Here is a 19,453-nt window from a genome sequence, read left to right as displayed (position 1 = left end):
TTTAAAATAACATTCACTAAATACACTATAAAATGTAACTAACCAAAGTTAGGACATCAAAATACTAACTTTTAGAAATTGAGAAACTGTTGGTTGCAACTTGATGCCCAATGTAAAATCTGGGTCCTGAAGCAAAACCAGCTGAGAACCATTGCACGTTTCACTTTAATGCAATGACATATGCATGGTTGTCATAATTCATATTTGCACGTATGAAAACACATTGCTATCTAGAAAGATGAAGTTCTCTAAATAACATTTATATCCCTTCACTCTTGCAGAACATTCAATGCCCCATTGAATGTCTTCGACCAGGCCTTCTTGCAGATGCTGTGGCCAATCACAAAAGAGAAAACCTAGAGTGAACGTTCTTCAAACTACACCATGACATTCTGCCCTCTTTTCCGACATGAGATGTGATTATGAATGAGACCGCACCAATCACATACTGCCTTTAAAGCCCCCATTTGTTAGCACATCTCTGTTCAACTGCTGCTTTACAGCCAATCACCGTGCCTGTCCTGATTTCATAGAAACAGCTGCATTCATTCAGTTTTTGATAGGTTTTTGGAGGCATTTGATTGGCTTCTAATTTTTTTTTTTTTTTTTTTTGTCTGCTTTTGTGGTTTAGACAGTTTAAAAATAAGAAAAACATATTTGTATATTCCCATTGCAATCTCTTAAGTCTTAAAACTGTAAAAGGGAAAGTGCCCCTTTCCCTGTTAACGTGTGAAGAGATTTTTTTTTTCCTAAACATTTTTTTGAAGTTCAAAGTCATACTACTTTAATTTGACCAAAAAAAAAAGAAAAAGAAAAAAAAAACCTAGCTTATTATCATATTAATTGATATATGGGCAAGGCATATGTGAGACAAAGTAACAAATTAAGCACTGTATTGTAAAAACATTAGAGCACCACTGGGGTACATTGCGATACCAACAATTAAGGCTTATTCAACTCAATTTATAGTGTTGTTTTTTTACATTGCTCATGTTTTAGTAAGAGTCAGCACTGTTTTTAGATGATACTTTTTTTTTTTATTGTAAATGATTTTTAGTAATCAATTAACTGTTTTTATCCCCTACATTCAGTATTAAGTTTGTATAGAATGTTATTCGTCTCATTTGACTGTCATTGTTCTACTGTTAAATTCCATCTTTTGATATTTTTCAAAAACTCAATTGTATTTATACATTTCACTCTAAAATGAAAAGTAAACCTTGCAAAAACATGTCAATAAACAAATAAATGGTGAACCTTTGAGAAACGTACTTGATTTGCGTTTATTTCGCAACACTTGCCAGACACAAAAATCAACACACTGGAATGTATCAGGAAATGTGTAGTATTACTTGAGAAAATGTACAATTTCACATCACAAATATTGATTTTTGAGCAGCAGCTACCAACAAGAAGGGCCTTGCAGAATATTATGTAAAGAAAAATGTTCTGAAGGCATAAAGTATGAAAACATGAAAAAACATTAATTGTCCTATTCTGATGAGCATATAACAGTTAAAGAAGCACTCAAGATTTGAAGTACTTCAACGGCAAAAATGCATATCTGCAATTGACACAATTTTACAATTAGTTTCTCTGACCTTTTTCCTCTAGTGAGTTATTGCATTTAATGGCTAAAGTAATCTGTATAATGTTAATAAGGACACCACTAGACCCAGACAATAAACTTGTAGCTGTAAAATATGGTTAGCAACTTGCAGTTACAGTAACAGATCTTAAAAGAAAGAAACCCTAAACTTTCATAGCTGGATGGATAGTAGTTTGAAATCAAGCCAAATGTGTTGTAGTGCTTCTCAGTGATGGAAGAGGCGGATGTTGGTGTGCACCAGAGTAATACCCAGCTCATTGCAGGCGCTGATGACCACCTCATCTGCGGTAGAACCTGCGGGGGCAGCGATATACTCCACACCGCTCTGAAACACACATAAAAATCAACATCTTCATATGCCATTCCAGGATGAGAATACGCTTAGAGAATGTATAAGCAACTCAAGACTATGATACAGTGATTTCCCACACTGACATGCTGCCAGTGAAATCACAAAAATTATAAGGTTTGTGTGCTTACTGCTTTATAAAATAAAATCAAGATTTAAAAAAAAAAATAAATAAAAAAAAAAGCAGTGGCTTTTATGGTGATAAGACACCAAGTAATTGATGTGACTATTAATAAATGACTATTTTTTCCAAGTAATAGTTTGAGACTAATTTTAAATGATATTGTAGATATTAGAGATTAGATAAATAGAAATATATAGATTATATTAAAATAAATACAATTATTATATTTCAATTTTTTTATTAAATTAATTTTATAAATGTAGTACATTCATACAAGTAAATATTTCATTTTTAAATTAAATTAATATTTCATAACAAATAGTTCATTAATATAAAACAAATATCAATAGAGATTATAATTAAAATTCCATTAAATATATATGTATACATTTAAACAATGTAAATACATTAATTTCTATTTTTTTAACATTTCATTAATTTAGATAATTATTATAAGTAAATAAAATATATTGAAATTTTTTAATTAACTTAATTTTTTATTAAAAAAAGCAGTTCATTAAAAACGAATCAATGTAGGAGATAATTAAATTCCATTAAATATTGATTTAAAGTATATAAATATAATTTATATTATATTAATACACACACACACACACACACATAATAAAACAAAAAATGTGTGGTCAGATGTGTGCAGGTTAATTTATGGCATATCAAATGAGATTTCAGAGTTGGAAGTGTCCATTATAAACAAATTACACAGTATTACTCCAAGTTTAATATTCCAAATATTGGAATAGTCCTTTGAGGAATGTATACAGTAAAGGGTGGGAAATGCATAAGTCCAACCAAAGTTTATATACACCAACCTATACATCAGTTAAAATAAGCCAATTTGATAACTTGAATAAAAGTATATAAAACAGTGCAAATAAATGAGAAAATAAGCAATTACTTCAAGCTGGGTAATAGAGGATAATGCGTTTACCCGTTTGGCACGGTCAACGTTGTCCCGGAAGGGAAAGAAAGCATCAGAACTGAGAGCTACAGCCTGCAGAGAGCTGATCCAGTTCTTCTTCTCCATCTCTGACAGAGGCTCAGGAACCTCCTCAAACAGAGCCTTCCAAACATCCAGATCTGCACCCTGAGAGTCAAGCAAACATTCAATGTCATTAGAAACTCCACCACCTGGAAAATCAGTACAAGATCTTTTAAAGTTGCAATTTTAAAATTAGTGGTCGATCAACATGGGTTTATCAATGGCTGATGCTGATAGAGTAGGGAGGCCTATAACCAATAAAATTCCAATGTATACGGGTCGCATTTTACCCTAAAATAAATGAAAAGAAATAGGAATGACATTGCATAAAGAAAACAAAGCCAATTTGTTTTGCAATGTGACATTAGGTTACTGGCCTATAGAGAATCTCCTACAATGACGAGATATCGTTCGATTAATTGGCAGAGTCGAGCTGATATTTGTCTATGACTACAAATCTGTTTTTGGATGGAATACCTCTCCAATCGTGCCACTGACATACTGGTCGATAGCGTTGGCCATCTCTGCACGTTTAACTCCACTGCGGAATTTCATACTGAGCACTCGTGGATGATGTCTGAGCCACCAGTTATCAGCTTTATCTCCCGCCAGACGAGTACAGTGGATACGAGACTGCTGCCCAGCGCCGATGCCAATCACCTAACAAACAGAGTTCAAAAACTATACATGCCAGTACATTTGGTTTTAAAGATGTTTGTTTAATGCAAAATCTCAGGTGTCTTTTGTTCACCCAAACATGTATCCCTTTATTTTTAGATATTAGCATGTGTTTTTGGTTACCTGACCATCCTTTGCATAACACACAGAGTTGGACTGTGTGTACTTGACTGCAATACTGGCTACAATGAGATCTCGCAGAGCACTCTCAGAGAGCTGGAAGAAAAGGACAAAAAAGAATTAACACTTACAGCAAATACAACATGCAATCAAAATTAAACAATCAAAATTAATTCATTGACTTTATCAACTTGAACTTTAAGGACAGGGGCATGTATTAATCTATTATCAAAATGTAAAAACTTAAACAGATTTTCTGATGGTAACCAAGGCTGCATGGGTGGGGCAAAAACGGTTAACCAATAATATAATAGCCCACTTTTTATCATTCAATCAAATCTCAAATGGATACATTCAAGGCTGTACTTTATTACCCACCAAATGCTCTTTTTTTTTTTTTTTTTTACTTGGAAATAAAAGTTAAATGTGCTATGAATGTCATTTCATGTTGCAGTTAAATCTCTTTATGGATTAACCATAAAAGGCGATGATACAACCAATAATAATTGTATACACACACGAAAATGTTTTGGTCAATACCGATTTTAACAAAACCTATAGAAAACCGATATTTTGCCTCTACATTAATTTGTCATCAGATCACAGTTTTATTACCAACAATACATGGATTGGATCTGCTGAACACATGACAGGCCAACTTTTTAAAGAGAACCACATAAAAAGATGAATAGAAGATAAAGGGATACAAAAGTACCTAAATATGATAACATGCTGAATGGTATATAAAAGGCTATTTTTTACTTCAAAACAGAACTCACATTTAACATGTAACCAAAGAAACAAAAAACCCTTTTATATTCTATATTATAGTACAATGATAATCGATTATGCCGTCCAGACTGCTAGAGGGCGCCGCTAGCTCACAGTGCCATCTGAAGCGCTGAATGCAGAAACAGCCTTTTAAAGGTTAGTAACGGCACAAGGTCATATTGTGATTTCAATCTTAATTCAATCAATCATGCAGCATTAATGGATATCACACTGATATCTCAGAATTCAAAGTCTGCAGGTTTTTAAGCATTTTGGATGGTTTTTCTCATCATGTAGCCTTTAGGTAAGTGCCGCTTTCACAGTGGTTACATCTGTAATGCTGTTTTTTTTCCTCAATGCGAGAACGAGAAAGAATTTTTTTAAATGCATCGTTCCGGTCCTGGATGCTGACTGGTCAACAGCCATGCTTTATTCATGATAAAGCACAGCTCTGACCTCTTTACAGAACTTCTATTTGAATCACTCCACAGCACCAATAGCTGACAGTTATTCTTGTTGCCTAGCAACATTCTGTTTACTGTCAGACACTATATTTTCTGGCAGAAGAATGGCATTTAATTATTTTACTTACAAAATATAAAATTTTAATTAAAATTTGTTAACATTTTTGTCTGATGGCCGTTTCATTAAAGCATTAAGGCACTGGAGGCTGTACCATATTGTGAATATAGTCACGGCTGAAGAGGCTGTGGACACTGTTTCACGTTGTGCCTAACGCCGCCCTTCACACTGTGACTATATTCACAATATAGCACGGCCTCTCATGTCTTATTGCTTAAATATTACATGATCTTAGGAGTGCCTTATCTTAATGAATACAACCCTGTAAAGTGTTACAACTTTATTAAAACAATGTAATAAGTTTTACACTTCTTTGGAACAAATATACACATATTTGGGGCTGAAGGACAACTGATTTTAAATAGTCGACTAGTCGAGCCCATTAGTCAAGTTGAATTGGACTAGTCGTGGCATCGTCTGGGATCATATAGATTACCATAGAAACAAACGGATGTTGTTTAAGACAGGACAGGCGTACTTTTTAAACCAACAAAGCATTAATTGTGATTCTCACCTTGCCCTTAGAGACAATGTTACTGAAGAGCTCTTTGTCAATAACAGCTCCATTCCTCTTCTGTTTCAAGTGCAAACCAAACAGCACCCTCACCTCCTGTTCATCAGGTTCATACTCGGGATCCATCTACAGAAACAAGACACATTCTGAAGTCTTGTTAGACAGCCAAGTTGAAGCAGGTTTTCTCTCTTTTTTTTTTTTTTGGTAAATACATTGGTACACAAATATGGTAATGATTCAGTAACATGGTATATATGAAAGTAGCACAATATTACCATCTCCTAAAATCACTACCAACCATGGTACTTTTTTGTAAGGGTTGTCTTGGCCAATAAGAAAACTGTCTACCAAGTATGCTTTTTCAGTGTCTTTAATTAATCAACATGCTTGATTTACCTGAAGGACACAATAGTTTCCATTCTTCTTCTTGGAGAGAATTCGTTGTGCTTCCTCATCATATCCCGGAGCGATAATACCATCTGACACCTAAAAAAAGGGGGGCATACTCGTAAATAAATGTATCAATAAATGTTTAACCTAAAGGGTTTGTTGAATCGGTGGTTAATTTTGTCGTAATGGACTCCTAGCTTAGATGACTGAAATGCAAAGAAATTCAGAGATACTCAATACAGCCTTTTTTTTTTTTTTTTTTTTTTTTTAAATACAAAAATAACCATAAATTCCTTGGAAGCAGAAAATAGTGACTCTCACACACAAACCTCTCTAGAAATGATCTTGGCAGTGGGGATGTCACAGATGTCAGACAAAGCAATGAAATCTCCGAAGGAGGACATCCTGTCAGAACCTACAAGACATTCACATTTTTCTACTATTCATTACGATTAAACAGGTCAAAGTACTAAATCAACACCTGAAAACAAGCTATTATTACGCAAGTTATAAAATGATGCATTAAGAGGTAATTTACCTCTGGCTCTGGCGTAAGCAGTGGCAAGAGGTGTGAGATCCTTCAGCAGGTCATTCACCATACACACCTTTGCCTCCTCTTCACTCAACGGGACACTAACTGCAGCTCCTACAACAAGAGAGAAAAGATTCATGATGGGAGCTACCACAATACACATTATTATAAAAGAGTGATATAGAATCCAAATGTAAAAACTTTTAATGTGACAACTCTTTGGTTGGTAATCGAGCGCAACAGTGCCTGTCAACTTTTCAGCAGTTCTGGTTCCAAAAGTAATTCCCCCATTCATTTTTTTTACATAGGGATTTCATTAAGTCCTTTAATTTGGATGGAGGAGGGTCACGTGTTTGGTATCATTGTAAAGAAAACTTTGGACTCTTTATTTTTTATTTTATTTGACATTATATCTCTATCTCTGGGTGAAAATAAGGTGGCTCTGAAAAACTTTGTTCCCAATCATGTCAACTGTAACCAAGAAAAATTGTTGATACGACAAAGCAAAAGTTATAGAATTACAAAAATAATTTATTCTACTGTACAAAAATATCCAGAAGCATCATAAAACAATTGTACATAAGTGTTCATAAGAACTAATTACACATGCAAACACAACAATGCCTAAAGGTTTGCATAGCATGCAGACATGATTTTAATAATGGGATTTCACAGAATGACTGCCTTTGGTCTCTATGAGTCTGCGTCATTTACTTGGCACCATCTCCTGGTGGCCATATGTAACAGTCACCAATCACATGTCTTTCTGCCCAAATATGGATGATTTTTAATAAATTATCAAAATGTAACACTTCTGATTTGTCTGCAAATTTCAAAGCCCTTCAGTTTTGGTCAATGCCTGCATGCATTGGAAAGTAGAGCTTCTAAGCTTTCAAACGATACCTATTGTGTGTTGGTCAAGACTGTAGTTAGTAATATTTTGACATGTATTTTTCTTCTCGCTGGACGCCGGCGGGCCCATCCAAGCTGAAAGGGTTCAATTTTTATTGTGGCGGTTGCTGCAGAGCTCTTTTGATGTGCTTTGTTGCTATTCTTTTATTTGCAGGGCTTCAGACTGCTACTAAAACGGTCGCAAATGAGACCAAAAATTGATTGCGACAATTTAAAATCTAGTCGCTATTGGCGACACTCGGGTTGTTTCGTGTTCATATGTGGTTTCAGATATTATCTCGAGTTATTGTATACATCTTTAGAGCACGGACCAGTATGTTTCGCTGCACTTTTCACCATTCTGTTGTGATGAGCTCACTGCACGCAACAAACCCTGCACGAAAGAGTTGTGAACAAATTACTCTTTTGAACCAGGTCTTTTTCATCAATTACCTGAAAAGAACTGGGGGTTTGAACAGTTGAGTTCAGGTTAGCAGTTTGAATCAGCAAATCAGCCGTAGTGTCAGCAACTAGGAGCGCAGACATTTCAAAAGAAGAGTCTGTTTTTTAGGCTTCTTTATAAAGTCCCACATTATATACCACTTTTTCTTCTGGTTATTATTGATTGGGATTGGAGTAGCACAAACTGAATCTGGGATTTCATCTAGTTTGCACTCTTGTAGTCTGTACTCTGTCTGGTCCATCGGTAGCAGTAAAGGACTAAGGCAATATTGTAAAACAATTTAAATATTACATATATATATATATATATATATAGAGATCAAGCTTTTGACACTCAGGACAATTGAGGGACAACTATTACACAAGGTGCAAACATTCATTGATGCTCAAGGTGGCAACACACTATATGCATACTATACTTTATGTAAATATGTGTAATGTAGTTTCTGAAGGGCAGTACTAAATAAAATAATTTTCATTTATATTTGTATAAATTATGAAAGGGGTGTGAACATTTGACAAGAGAATCCAAAATTATCTTCTGAACTATACATACCGTTTATTAAACCTCAGATCAATGGGTTATTATCAGCAGTTTATTTTCTTCGGCTTTCTATATCGTTTCTCAACAGCGATCTAAATCTAGCAATTCGGTGACTAAAAACAGCCATTTGGCTCCTTAATGTTTCAGTTTAGGAGCCAATGGCTCCCAAGTATATTGGTGGAACGTTTCCCTTCAGGATCATGGGTAGTGTAGTTCTTTACCAGAAATTCCACTATTAAACAGTTTTTTACAAATTAAGCTGAAATAATGTGGACTGATGGCTTCACCAGTAGCATACACCACCGATTAACAACTATCGTTATAAGGTTTAGAAGTTATCATTAAAAATCTATTCCATTATGGAAAAAAATTAATGGGATATTTATCTAACCGTTTACCCAACTGTTGCACTATTGTCAGACCCCTTTGTTAAAATAGTATGTAAGATAATAAAACAGTTCATAGATATAAATAAAAGTGCTTGTTTAACAAAATTTAATATAAAATGGTAATTAAAAAAAGACTCAAACTCCTGAAAATTGGCAGCAATATTATTGAAGCAAAATCTGAAATTAAGGGTCAATACCCAATATGAAACATCAATAAATGTACATTAAAAGGAATATTCCAGGTTCAATACAAGTTAAGGTCAATCAACAGCATGTGGCATAATGTTGATCACCAAAAATAATTTTGCCAAAAAAAAAAAAAACATCTTACAGTGAGGCACTTACAATGGAAGCAAATGGGGCCAATGTTTAGAGGGTTTAAATGCAGAAACATGATTAGCAAACAATTTTACAGTAAAAATCACGTTAACACATTGTTTATATCTTGTGGCTATACTTTTAAAATAGTGAGTATTTTAATGTTTACGGATTGGCCCCATTCACTTCCATTATAAGAGCCTCACTGTAACCCAGATTTTCTCTTTTTTCTAAATAATTTGTGATTATCCACATTGCCACAAATGTTGTAGACTGAGCTTAAGAATAGTTCACCCGAAAGTGAAAATTCTCTCATCCTGATGCCATCCCAGATGTGTATGACTGTCTTTCTTCAGCAGAACACAAATGAAGATTTTTAGAAGAATGGAGCTCTGTCAGTTCCCCATAATGGAAGCATAAGGGTGCAAGCAATTTGGTGGTCCAAAAGTCACATTTAGGCAGCATAAAAAGTAATCAATGCGACTCCGGTCGATCAATGAATGTCTTCTGAAGTAAATCGATAAGTTCGTGTAAAAAAAAAAATAAATAAATCGATGATTAAAACGTTATTAACTTTTTAAAAGCGCTTCCTGTCAGCAGCTGACGCAAAGCGTGACGCAAGCGCGTCGGTGAGTTCACGCGAGAATTCGGAAGTGGCGCTTATTTACAACAGAAGAATGTCACGCAAGAGTTCGGCCATTTCAAACAGCATCAGAGCCCTAGATGGAAGTGCCGATTTAAACAAACACTTTACACAAACATATCGATTTGATTCAGAAGACATTCATTGATCGACTAGAGTCGTATGGATTACTTTTATGCTGCCTAAATGTGACTTTTGGACTATCAAAGTGCTGGCACCCGTTTACTTGCATTATAAGGACCTGACAAAGCTCTATTTTCTTCTAAAAATCTTAATTTGTGTTCTGCTGAAGACAGTCATACACATCTGGGATGGAATCAGTAAGTGAATAATGAGAGAATTATTTTTGGGTGAACTATTCCTTTATCTTGTATCAAACCCAGAAAATTCCTTTAATCAGTGCTTAAAATGTTGGTACATCATGTTTGTATTTGTTTTTTGAAAGTTAGGTGGCTAATTTAAAGTAGCAAAAATATTTGTTTGTCATACCTCCACTTAAAATTATGAAATTCAAAAGGAACTGAAAACATTTTAGATGATTGGAGGATTAAAATGATTTACTAAAACAATCTTTCTAACATAACATGTGCATGCGTACCTGCAGGGCTGACATGTTTAAATGAGGTGGCTGCTGGCAACCCGAGTGCAGTCTTCAACTCTCTCACCAGCTGCCAGGCGTTAAGAGCATCACAAAGGTTAATGAAGCCTGGAGATCCATTCAACACTGAGACAGAGACAGACATTCAGATGAATAGTAACTATATTTGGGTATATTTATATATACACATATACATGATAGGATCTGGTGGGAACATCTGGTCCGGTAGTGGTAAAAGCACACATATGATCATATCTACCTGTGAGTGGCAGTGCTGGTCGTAGCGTGTATAGCTGAGCAGGAGCTTGATGGGGATTCATGCCGTACCGCAGCGGCAGCTGGGAAATTCCTCTACTGTATTCACGTCTGAAGTAGTCAGAGATCGCTTCGTCGTACTGAGCAGTGTGTGTGAAGGCCTGAAAGGTTATGAACACAAATTCACAAACAGTCTTTTAATAAAAGCTACGGTCATATTTGAACATTGAAAATCCAACTTTTGTTTCAACAACCCCCTTGACTATAGGTGTTTTTAAATGGGTAAATATGCAGAAATCTATACAGTATGCTCTATAGATATACACTGGAGGCCAAAAGTTTGGAATAATGTACAGATTTCGCTGTTTCGGAAGGAAATTGGTACTTTAATTCACCAAAGTGGCTTTCAACTGATCAAAGTATAGTCAGGACATTACTGATGTAAAAAACTGCACCATCACTATTTGAAAAAAGTAATTTGATCAAATCTAGACAGGCCCCATTTCCAGCAGCCATCACTCCAACATCTTATCCTTGAGTAATCATGCTAAATTGATAATTTGATACTAGAAAATCACTTGCCATTATATCAAACACAGTTGAATGCTATTTGGTTCATTAAATGAAGCTTAATATTGTCTTTGTGTTTGTTTTTGAGTTGCCACAGTATGCAATAGACTGGCATGTCTTAAGGTCAATATAAGGTCAAAAATGGCAAAAAAGAAACAGCTTTCTCTAGAAACTCGTCAGTCAATAATTGTTTTGAGGAATGAAGGCTATACAATGCTTGAAACTGCCACATTCATGTAAAGGTGTACACTACAGTCTTCAAAGACAAAGGACAACTGGCTCTAACAAGGACAGAAAGAGATGTGGAAGGCCAGATGTACAACTAAACAAGAGGATAAGTACATCAGAGTCTCTAGTTTGAGAATTAGACACCTCACATGTTCTCAGCTGACAGCTTCATTGAATTCTACCCGCTCAACACCAGTTTCATGTACAACAGTAAAGAGAAGACTCAGGAGTGCAGGCCTTATGGGAAGAATTGCAAAGAAAGCCACTTTTGAAACAAAAACAAAAGGTTAGAGTGGGCAAAGAAACAGACATTGGACAACAGATAATTGGAAAAGTGTTATGGATCTTAACCCCATTGAGCTTTTGTGGGATCAGCTAGACTATAAGGTGTATGAGAAGTGCCCGAAAAGACAGCCACATCTATGGCAAGTGTTACAGGAAGCGTGGGGTGAAATGTCACCTGAGTATCTGAACAAACTGACAGCTAGAATGGCAAGGATATGCAAAGCTGTCATTGCTGCACGTGGAGGATTCTTTGAAGTAGTTTAAGAAGTTCTGAAATTTCTCAAATTGTAATAGTAATTCTTCATGTTATTAATGTCCTGACTATACATTGTGATCAGTTGAATGCCACTTTGGTGAATAAAAGTACCAATTTCTTTCCAGTTTGTGTGTATACAGATTCCATAGGACACATTCCGGGGTCTTGTAGAGTACATGCCTCAGCGGGTCGGCGCTGTTTTGGCAGCACGCGGAGGACCAACAGCATATTAGGCAGGAGGTCATATTGTTTTGTCTCATTGTGTGATATTTAAAATTGATACAGTACTATAAAATTACAGTAATTAAGATATACAGTTGTGCTCAAAAGTTTGCATACCCTTGGAGAATTGGTAATACACATATACTATTTTTAAAGAAAACATGAATGAGCAGGCAAAACACACTTTATTTCTTATGGGATTCACATTCAACTGTAGGTTATAACAGAACGGCACAATCATAAAACAAAACATGGCAACAAAAAAAAAAAAAAAAAAAAGACCCCTGTTCAAAAGTCTGCATACCCTTAGTTCTTAATACCGTGTATTGCCCCCTTCAGCATAAATGACAGCATGCAGTCTTTTGTAATAGTTCTCTGAGGCCCCAAATTCTTGCAGGTGGTATAGCTGCCCATTCGTCTTGACAAAATGCCTCCAGGTCATGCAAAGTCTTTGATCATCATGCATGAACCGCACGTTTGAGATCTCCCCAGAGTGGCTCAATGATATTAAGGTCAGGAGACTGTGATGGCCATTCCAGAACATTCACCTTTTTCTGCTGTAACCACTGGAGGGTCAACTTGGCCTTGTGCTTAGGGTCATTGTCGTGCTGGAAAGTCCAAGAGCGTCCCATGTGCAGCTTTCGTGCAGAAGAATGCAAATTGTCTGCCAGTATTTTCTGATAACATGCTGCATTCATTTTGCCATCAATTTTCACAACATTCCCCGTGCCTTTAGAGCTCACACACCCCCAAAACATCAGTGAGCCACCACCATACTTCACAGTGGGGACGGTATTCTTTTCACTATAGACCTTGTTGACCCCTCTCCAAACATAGCACTTATGGTTGCTCATCACTCCAAATTACAGTGTGCCAGAAGCTGTGAGGCGTGTCAAGGTGTTGTCGGGCATATTGTATCCGGGCTTTTTTGTGGCATTGGTGCAGTAAAGGCTTCTTTCTGGCAACTTGACCATGCAGCTCATTTTTGTTCAATTATCATCGTATTGTGCTCCTTGAAACAACCACACCGTCTTTTTCCAGAGCAGCCTGTATTTCTCCTGAGGTTACCTGTGGGATTTTCTTTGTATCCCGAACAATTCTTCTGGCAGTTGTGGCTGAAATCTTTCTTGGTCTACCTGACCTTGGCTTGGTATCAAGAGATCCCTGAATTTTCCACTTCTTAATAAGTGATTGAACAGTACTGACTGGCATTTTCAAGGCTTTGGATATCTTTTTAAATCCTTTTCCATCTTTATAAAGTTCCATTACCTTGTTACGCAGGTCTTTTGACAGTTCTTTCCTGCTCCCCATGGCTCAGTATCCAGCCTGCTCAGTCCATCCACATGAGCTAACAAACTCATTGACTATTTATACACAGACACTAACTGCAATTTAAAAAGTGTGGGAAATTAACCTTTAATTGCCATTTAAACCTATGTGTCACCTTGAGTTTCTGTAACAAGGCCAAACATTCAAGGGTATGTAAACTTTTGATCAGGGCCATTTGGGTGATTTTGTTATCATTGTGATTTAAAAAGGAGCCAAACAACTGTGTGATAATAAATGGCTTCTTATGATAACTATCCTTAAAAAAAAAAAAAAAAAAAAAAGGGTCATATTTTCAAAATCAATGCCAAAATTTCACAATTTCTGCCAGGGTATGCCAACTTTTGAGCACAACTAATTTCAACTGATTCAGCTGAACATTGACAATTTATGCATAATGATTAATAAGATATCTCTAGTGCATGTTGATTTTGAGGTAAAAGGGCTCAAATAATGGAATGGAAATTAGTATGTTTATTGCTCATTGGTAAACATTCTATGTGCATGTCCAAACACGAATAACTGCAAAATTCAGGACATTAGTGACTCAGAACTGTAGCGTGTCTGTTCATGTGTCTGCCTTGCATCTTAAAGCTGAAGTGTACAATTTTGGGGATGTCACAATACTCTCTTTTCCCAACTTGATATGCAGAGACAACTGCAAGTAACGCCACCATCCTGACACAGCAACACTGACTCTAGTTTGAGGAGGGACTATCTATTGGTCCAACCAATGGAAGACATGAAGAGTTTTTTGGGGGAAACTGTTTGGTGATGCTAGTGGCTCAGAAATGACACATTTCAGCTTTTAAAAATGGGCCTAATTCATTAATTCATTATTTGGCATAAAATCTCAGGTTTTTCTATTATTCTATCTTAGATCTTGTAAGCGTTTCTTTAATCCAGGAATATTTTACATTAAAATTCATTTGTCGTAGGCCTTTTTAAATTTTTTAGCGGTGAAAATCCTCAACTGCCAAAATTCACTAGGTTCACATAAGGTGAGGTTCATTGAGTTATGGATAAGTGTAAAGGTCAGTAGGGCAAAGTGGTCATCCATCCTCACGGTTACCTTAAGAGCAAGAGTTTTGCGTGTCTCAATGGTGGTCTCATGGTTCTCAGACGACTCCATTTCCTTGGCGACAACATCATAGTCAGATGGATCGCAGACTACAGTGACTCTGGAGTGATTCTTGGCTGCCGCTCGTAAAAGAGTAACTCCACCTGAAAATCAGATTAAAAAGATTAGTAAGATTAATAGTGCGATTTTAATAAAGCAATATGGCGAATGTGACTAAATCTCACAAATGTCTCAAGAAAAAAAAAAAAAGCAGGTTTGACATTTTGCATAAAGAAAACAACGCCTATTTTAGGACCATATTTTTTTTTTTTTTTTTTGCATTGTAACATTTGACAATTAAGCATATTTCCCACCAAAATAAAAATTGTGTGATACAAAACTGTCCAGATATAATAATTTATGCCGATTTCAAAAAAAGATAAATTGAGTAAATGCATTTGTGATGTAAATGTCACAATGTTAAAAAAATCTTAAATGGTCTTAAAACAGGCTTCATTTGCTTAAATTTTTACAAATGTTTTTCAAATATTAATAAAATTTTAAAATCAATTATTTAATAATAATAAAAAGATAGATCTACATAACTCATGTCAACTTCTTTTTTTTTGTATTTCAGCCTTTTTTTTTTTTCACGTCTCCAGACGGTTACATTGTTATATATACTGTGTGTATATGTACATACAGTATATACACGCACTTTTGCGTAAAACATGACCCATAAGTTCATGGTTTTGTGAAATCAACCCAAAAAGCATGAATCCTGAAATAGTGCCAAAAAGACTTAAGACCATCTTTTACACTGTTTAACAGACACTTAACTTAAGCACATATAAAATGCTTTCCACCCGTCTCAATGTACAATACTGTGCAAAAGTCTTGGGCACATAAGACGTTTTACATAAACATTTGTCCTAAGATGGTTATCTATATCTTCAGCTTTAGTGTGTTAATAGGAAATATACATTTATACTCCCAAACATCACTTTTGCAAATAGAATAGAAGAACAGGGAGCCCTGCAACAGATGGCATGGTCCTCACAGAGCCCCCCACTGAACATTGGGTCAGTCTAGGATTACACAAAGAGACAGAAGTAATTGGTATATCATAAAACCAGAGATCAGGTTCCTCAAGTTTTTCTTCACCACTAAATAACATTGAAAGAAGGTTTGTGCTGTTTAAGTTACTTTGAGCTCTGCTTTTTATTGCCAATGTCAGACACTTTTGTGGCATTTATGATTTAAAAGACATTTACGTCGAATCCTTGAATAAGTTTGAGCAAAACATTTGTGGGTGCTCGTTTCATATTGTTTCGTATCGAAGTGCGAGTCTATGCATCATATCGTAAACTTTGTATCGTTACATGCCTAATTTACGTGATACTGACCGATATCAATTTGCTCCACAGCGTCTTCAACAGTCACACTGGGGGATGCAACAGTCTTCACAAATGGGTAAAGGTTGCACACAGTCACTCTGGAAAAAGACAGTCGAAATAAATATTAAGTGACAAAATTGCAAAGCAATCGTTTAAAAATTTTGCGATGTTTCAGCTACAATATAAACAAATAAATCAGTTACATATTAGACTGCAATCCTAACATGACCCTGTCACATGTGTACTACAGGGATGATGTGACCCTTTCAGCCAATAAAAACGTATTTTTGTACTGTTCACAGCCAATCAGTGAGATCAAGACCTTTAGTTACACCACAGCAGTCCGAATTATCAGTGATTTGATTAAGCTACTGCCGAAGTCTCAAACAACAACTCAATAGAAAGCATGCTAGCATGGCTAAATCTGATTAGGCTTGGAACGGGTGTCACATGTTGATCACAAAATAGCATGACCTAGTACATTTAACAAATAGAACAGAAAAACATACCACGGTTTTAGCACTGATGGCACTGGAATCTATTATTTATATCAAGTATTACCTGACAAGACTAAAGCCAAGCTTCTCCATATCAGCCTTATCAGAGGGGGTTTGTCTCGCCAGAATTCCACCATGTACGGCTGGATGAAGGGTTTTGACTCGTCCTCCAAGCATCTCTGGGAATCCAGTGAGCTCGGATACATCCCTGTCACGTGAAAAAGCGGGCATTAACCTCACAACTGACTGAATTCAATGCTAAACATGTTTTAAAATTACACTGCACGCTTGCACTGTAGACGCAATGTGTAAAAAAAAGTTTTTAAAAATGCCAAAATCTTAAGAACATGAGCAGCCTTATAACTCGGGTCAGGAACAAACCTACAGTGTATTTGTTTTTCATAAAAGGTCTCTTAAATATTGCGTAATATTTATTAGTTGAGGGAAATTATACAGATAGCTATTGGAGTTTTAACTGCTATTTTATCCTATTGAGAATTATGATAGTCCTATTTGGTTTGGGATCTAAAATCCTGCTGTAAAAATTTTTTAAGTCCTTTTCCACAAACCAAAGCATCTTTTAAAATCAAAAAACTAAAATTTAAATAAGTACATACATAAAGGTTAACATTTGCAGAATTTGACATCATTGCCATTTTATTCTGCTTTCTAAAGACTGCCTAAATGTTTAATAAAGCTGCTTTGGAACAATATTAAAGGGATAGTTCACCCAAAAATGAAAATTCCCTCATTATTCCAGATGTGTATGACTTTCGTTCCTCTGCAGAACACAAAGATTTTTGAAGAATTTTCAGCTCTGTAGGTCCTTATAATGCAGGTGAATAGTGATCAGACCTTTGAAGCTCCAATAATCACATAAAGGCAGCATAAAAGTAATTCATACGACTCCAGTGGTCTAATATACAGTATGTCTTCTGAAGCAATGCAAACACTTTGGTTGAGAAACAGATCAATTTGTAAATATTTTATACTACACATCTCCATTTATCCAATTTATAGTAAAAAGCAAAAAAAAAAAAAGGACTTAAATATTGATCCGTTTCTCACCAAAACATTATATTGCTTCTGAAGACATAGATTTACATGATTTGAGCTACAAAGTTCCAATCACCATTCACTTGCATTGACCTACAGAGCTGCAATATTCTTCTAAAAATCTTAATTTGTGTTCTGCAGAAGATAAAAAGTCATACACATCTATGATGGCATGAGGGTGAGTAAATGATGAGAATTTTGTATTCATCTTGGTTAATGATAATTTCAACATATAGCCCAGTAATACATTTTTTTTAAATTAAAACGTGTATATGTTAACATTAGTTAATGCACTATAAACTAACAATGAATAACTGCATTTTTATTAACTAGCATTACATTGTTCATTGTTAGTTCATGATACTTAATGCATTATCTAATGCTGATTAAATGTTGAAGAAATTGTGACCTGACAGTGAGTCCAGCATCTCTCAGAGTTTTGGCGGTGCCCCCTGATGCCACTAATGACAAACCCACTGCCACCAGCCGCCGGGCAAACTCCACCAGTCCAGTCTTATCTGAAACACTCAGCAAAGCTGACAGAGGACAAACAATTACACTGACACAGTTTAGCTCCGAATGCACACACAAAATAATGCAATCAGAAGTTCAAACAACTGCAAGTAAGTAAAGACGTGACTTTGCACAATTATAGCTCTAACAAAGTACTGTGATGGTACGATATCATAATACATATCCTGTGATTATCATGTTCATATGCCGTGGAATACAGTATGGTACCCCAGGGCTGTAAAAAAAGAAGAGCATGGTACTAACACCATGTTAGTGAAATATCAAATCACAAATGTTTGTTTTCAGAATGCTAATCAAATTCAAACCCTTGTAAAACAGAGACTGCTTAAAGTTTTGTTTAAAACATCATCACCATTCCACAAAAACAAGAGAATGTGAGGAAAAAATAGACAACAATACCTAGTTCGGACGCCATTCTGCAGACAGAGTAAAATGAAGTATAGATTTGTGCTGAAGTTCCTCGGGCACCGCGCGATGTTAATCAAAACACGTGGATGCTAAAGTTTGATCCGTATCAAGGCATGCTGGGTAATATAGTTTATACATCAAATGGCCCGCCCATTTTAAAGAAATATCCCGTGTTCGATACAAGTTAAGCTCAATCGACAGCATTTTGTGGCATAATGTTGATTACCACACAATTTTTTATTTATTATTAATTTACTTTAATTAAAAAAAAAAAAAAAAAAAAAAGCAAAAATCTGGGTCCCAGTGAGGCACTTACAATGTGAGTGAATGGCGCCAATCCGTAAACGTTAAAACACTCACTGTTTCAAAAGTTTAGTCACAAGACGTAAACAATATGTGTGTTAACATGATTTTAGTGTGATAAAATCGCTTACTAACAATTTCTGTGTAAAGATATATCCAATTGTAAACATTAGTTGCTATGATGATGTAACACTGTAAAGCCTAAAACGACAGTAAAAAGGACTATTTAAACAACTTTACAGTTCAAATTATATAAGTGTTTTTATTAAATAATTTTAATAAAAAATCCAAAAAATTGGCCCCATTCACTTCTATTGTAAGTGCCCCACTGTAAACTTGATTTTTGTTTTTTAAAATTAATATTAACATTAATAATAATAATAATACAATTATTATTATTAGTATTGTTGTTGTTGTTGTTGTTGTTGATGTTGTTTCTGTTATGAAATGTCACAAATACATCGCTAGAGGGCGCTATGTTACCACTCTTTGTTATATCATTGTAAACAAGTAAGATGCATATAACATCCTTTGACCCAAAG

The 19,453-nt window shown here is 35.4% G+C and overlaps 2 protein-coding genes across 6 annotated transcripts in view; one reads left to right on the top strand and one right to left on the bottom strand.

The window, feature by feature from the left end:
- fn1b (fibronectin 1b) overlaps positions 1-1,271 on the top strand; it is a 39,499-nt gene extending 38,228 nt beyond the window's left edge. For all 5 annotated transcript variants that reach the window (XM_051702154.1, XM_051702151.1, XM_051702153.1 and 2 more), the window contains one exon: positions 282-1,271. In XM_051702154.1, coding sequence (XP_051558114.1) covers positions 282-365 — 84 coding nt within the window. In that variant the 3' untranslated portion in view covers positions 366-1,271. The remainder of the gene's footprint in view (positions 1-281) is intronic.
- On the bottom strand, positions 1,265-18,721 carry atic (5-aminoimidazole-4-carboxamide ribonucleotide formyltransferase/IMP cyclohydrolase). The gene is made up of 15 exons (XM_051702183.1): positions 18,600-18,721; positions 18,076-18,202; positions 16,675-16,818; positions 16,123-16,211; positions 14,729-14,880; positions 10,774-10,930; positions 10,515-10,640; positions 6,676-6,783; positions 6,467-6,552; positions 6,144-6,233; positions 5,748-5,873; positions 3,884-3,976; positions 3,560-3,742; positions 3,032-3,187; positions 1,265-1,934 (listed from the first exon to the last, which is right to left on the bottom strand). The coding sequence occupies exons 1-15, from the start codon at positions 18,613-18,615 to the stop codon at positions 1,815-1,817; spliced, it is 1,773 nt and encodes a 590-aa protein (XP_051558143.1). The 5' UTR covers positions 18,616-18,721; the 3' UTR covers positions 1,265-1,814.
- Positions 18,722-19,453: the final 732 nt, after the last annotated feature.

This window comes from Myxocyprinus asiaticus, chromosome 7 (genome assembly GCF_019703515.2).
Source record: "Myxocyprinus asiaticus isolate MX2 ecotype Aquarium Trade chromosome 7, UBuf_Myxa_2, whole genome shotgun sequence".
In the NCBI taxonomy this organism is placed as follows: Eukaryota; Metazoa; Chordata; class Actinopteri; order Cypriniformes; family Catostomidae; genus Myxocyprinus; species Myxocyprinus asiaticus.
The sequence above is the reverse complement of the archived record's forward strand: the minus strand, read 5'-3'. Positions and strand labels throughout refer to the sequence as shown.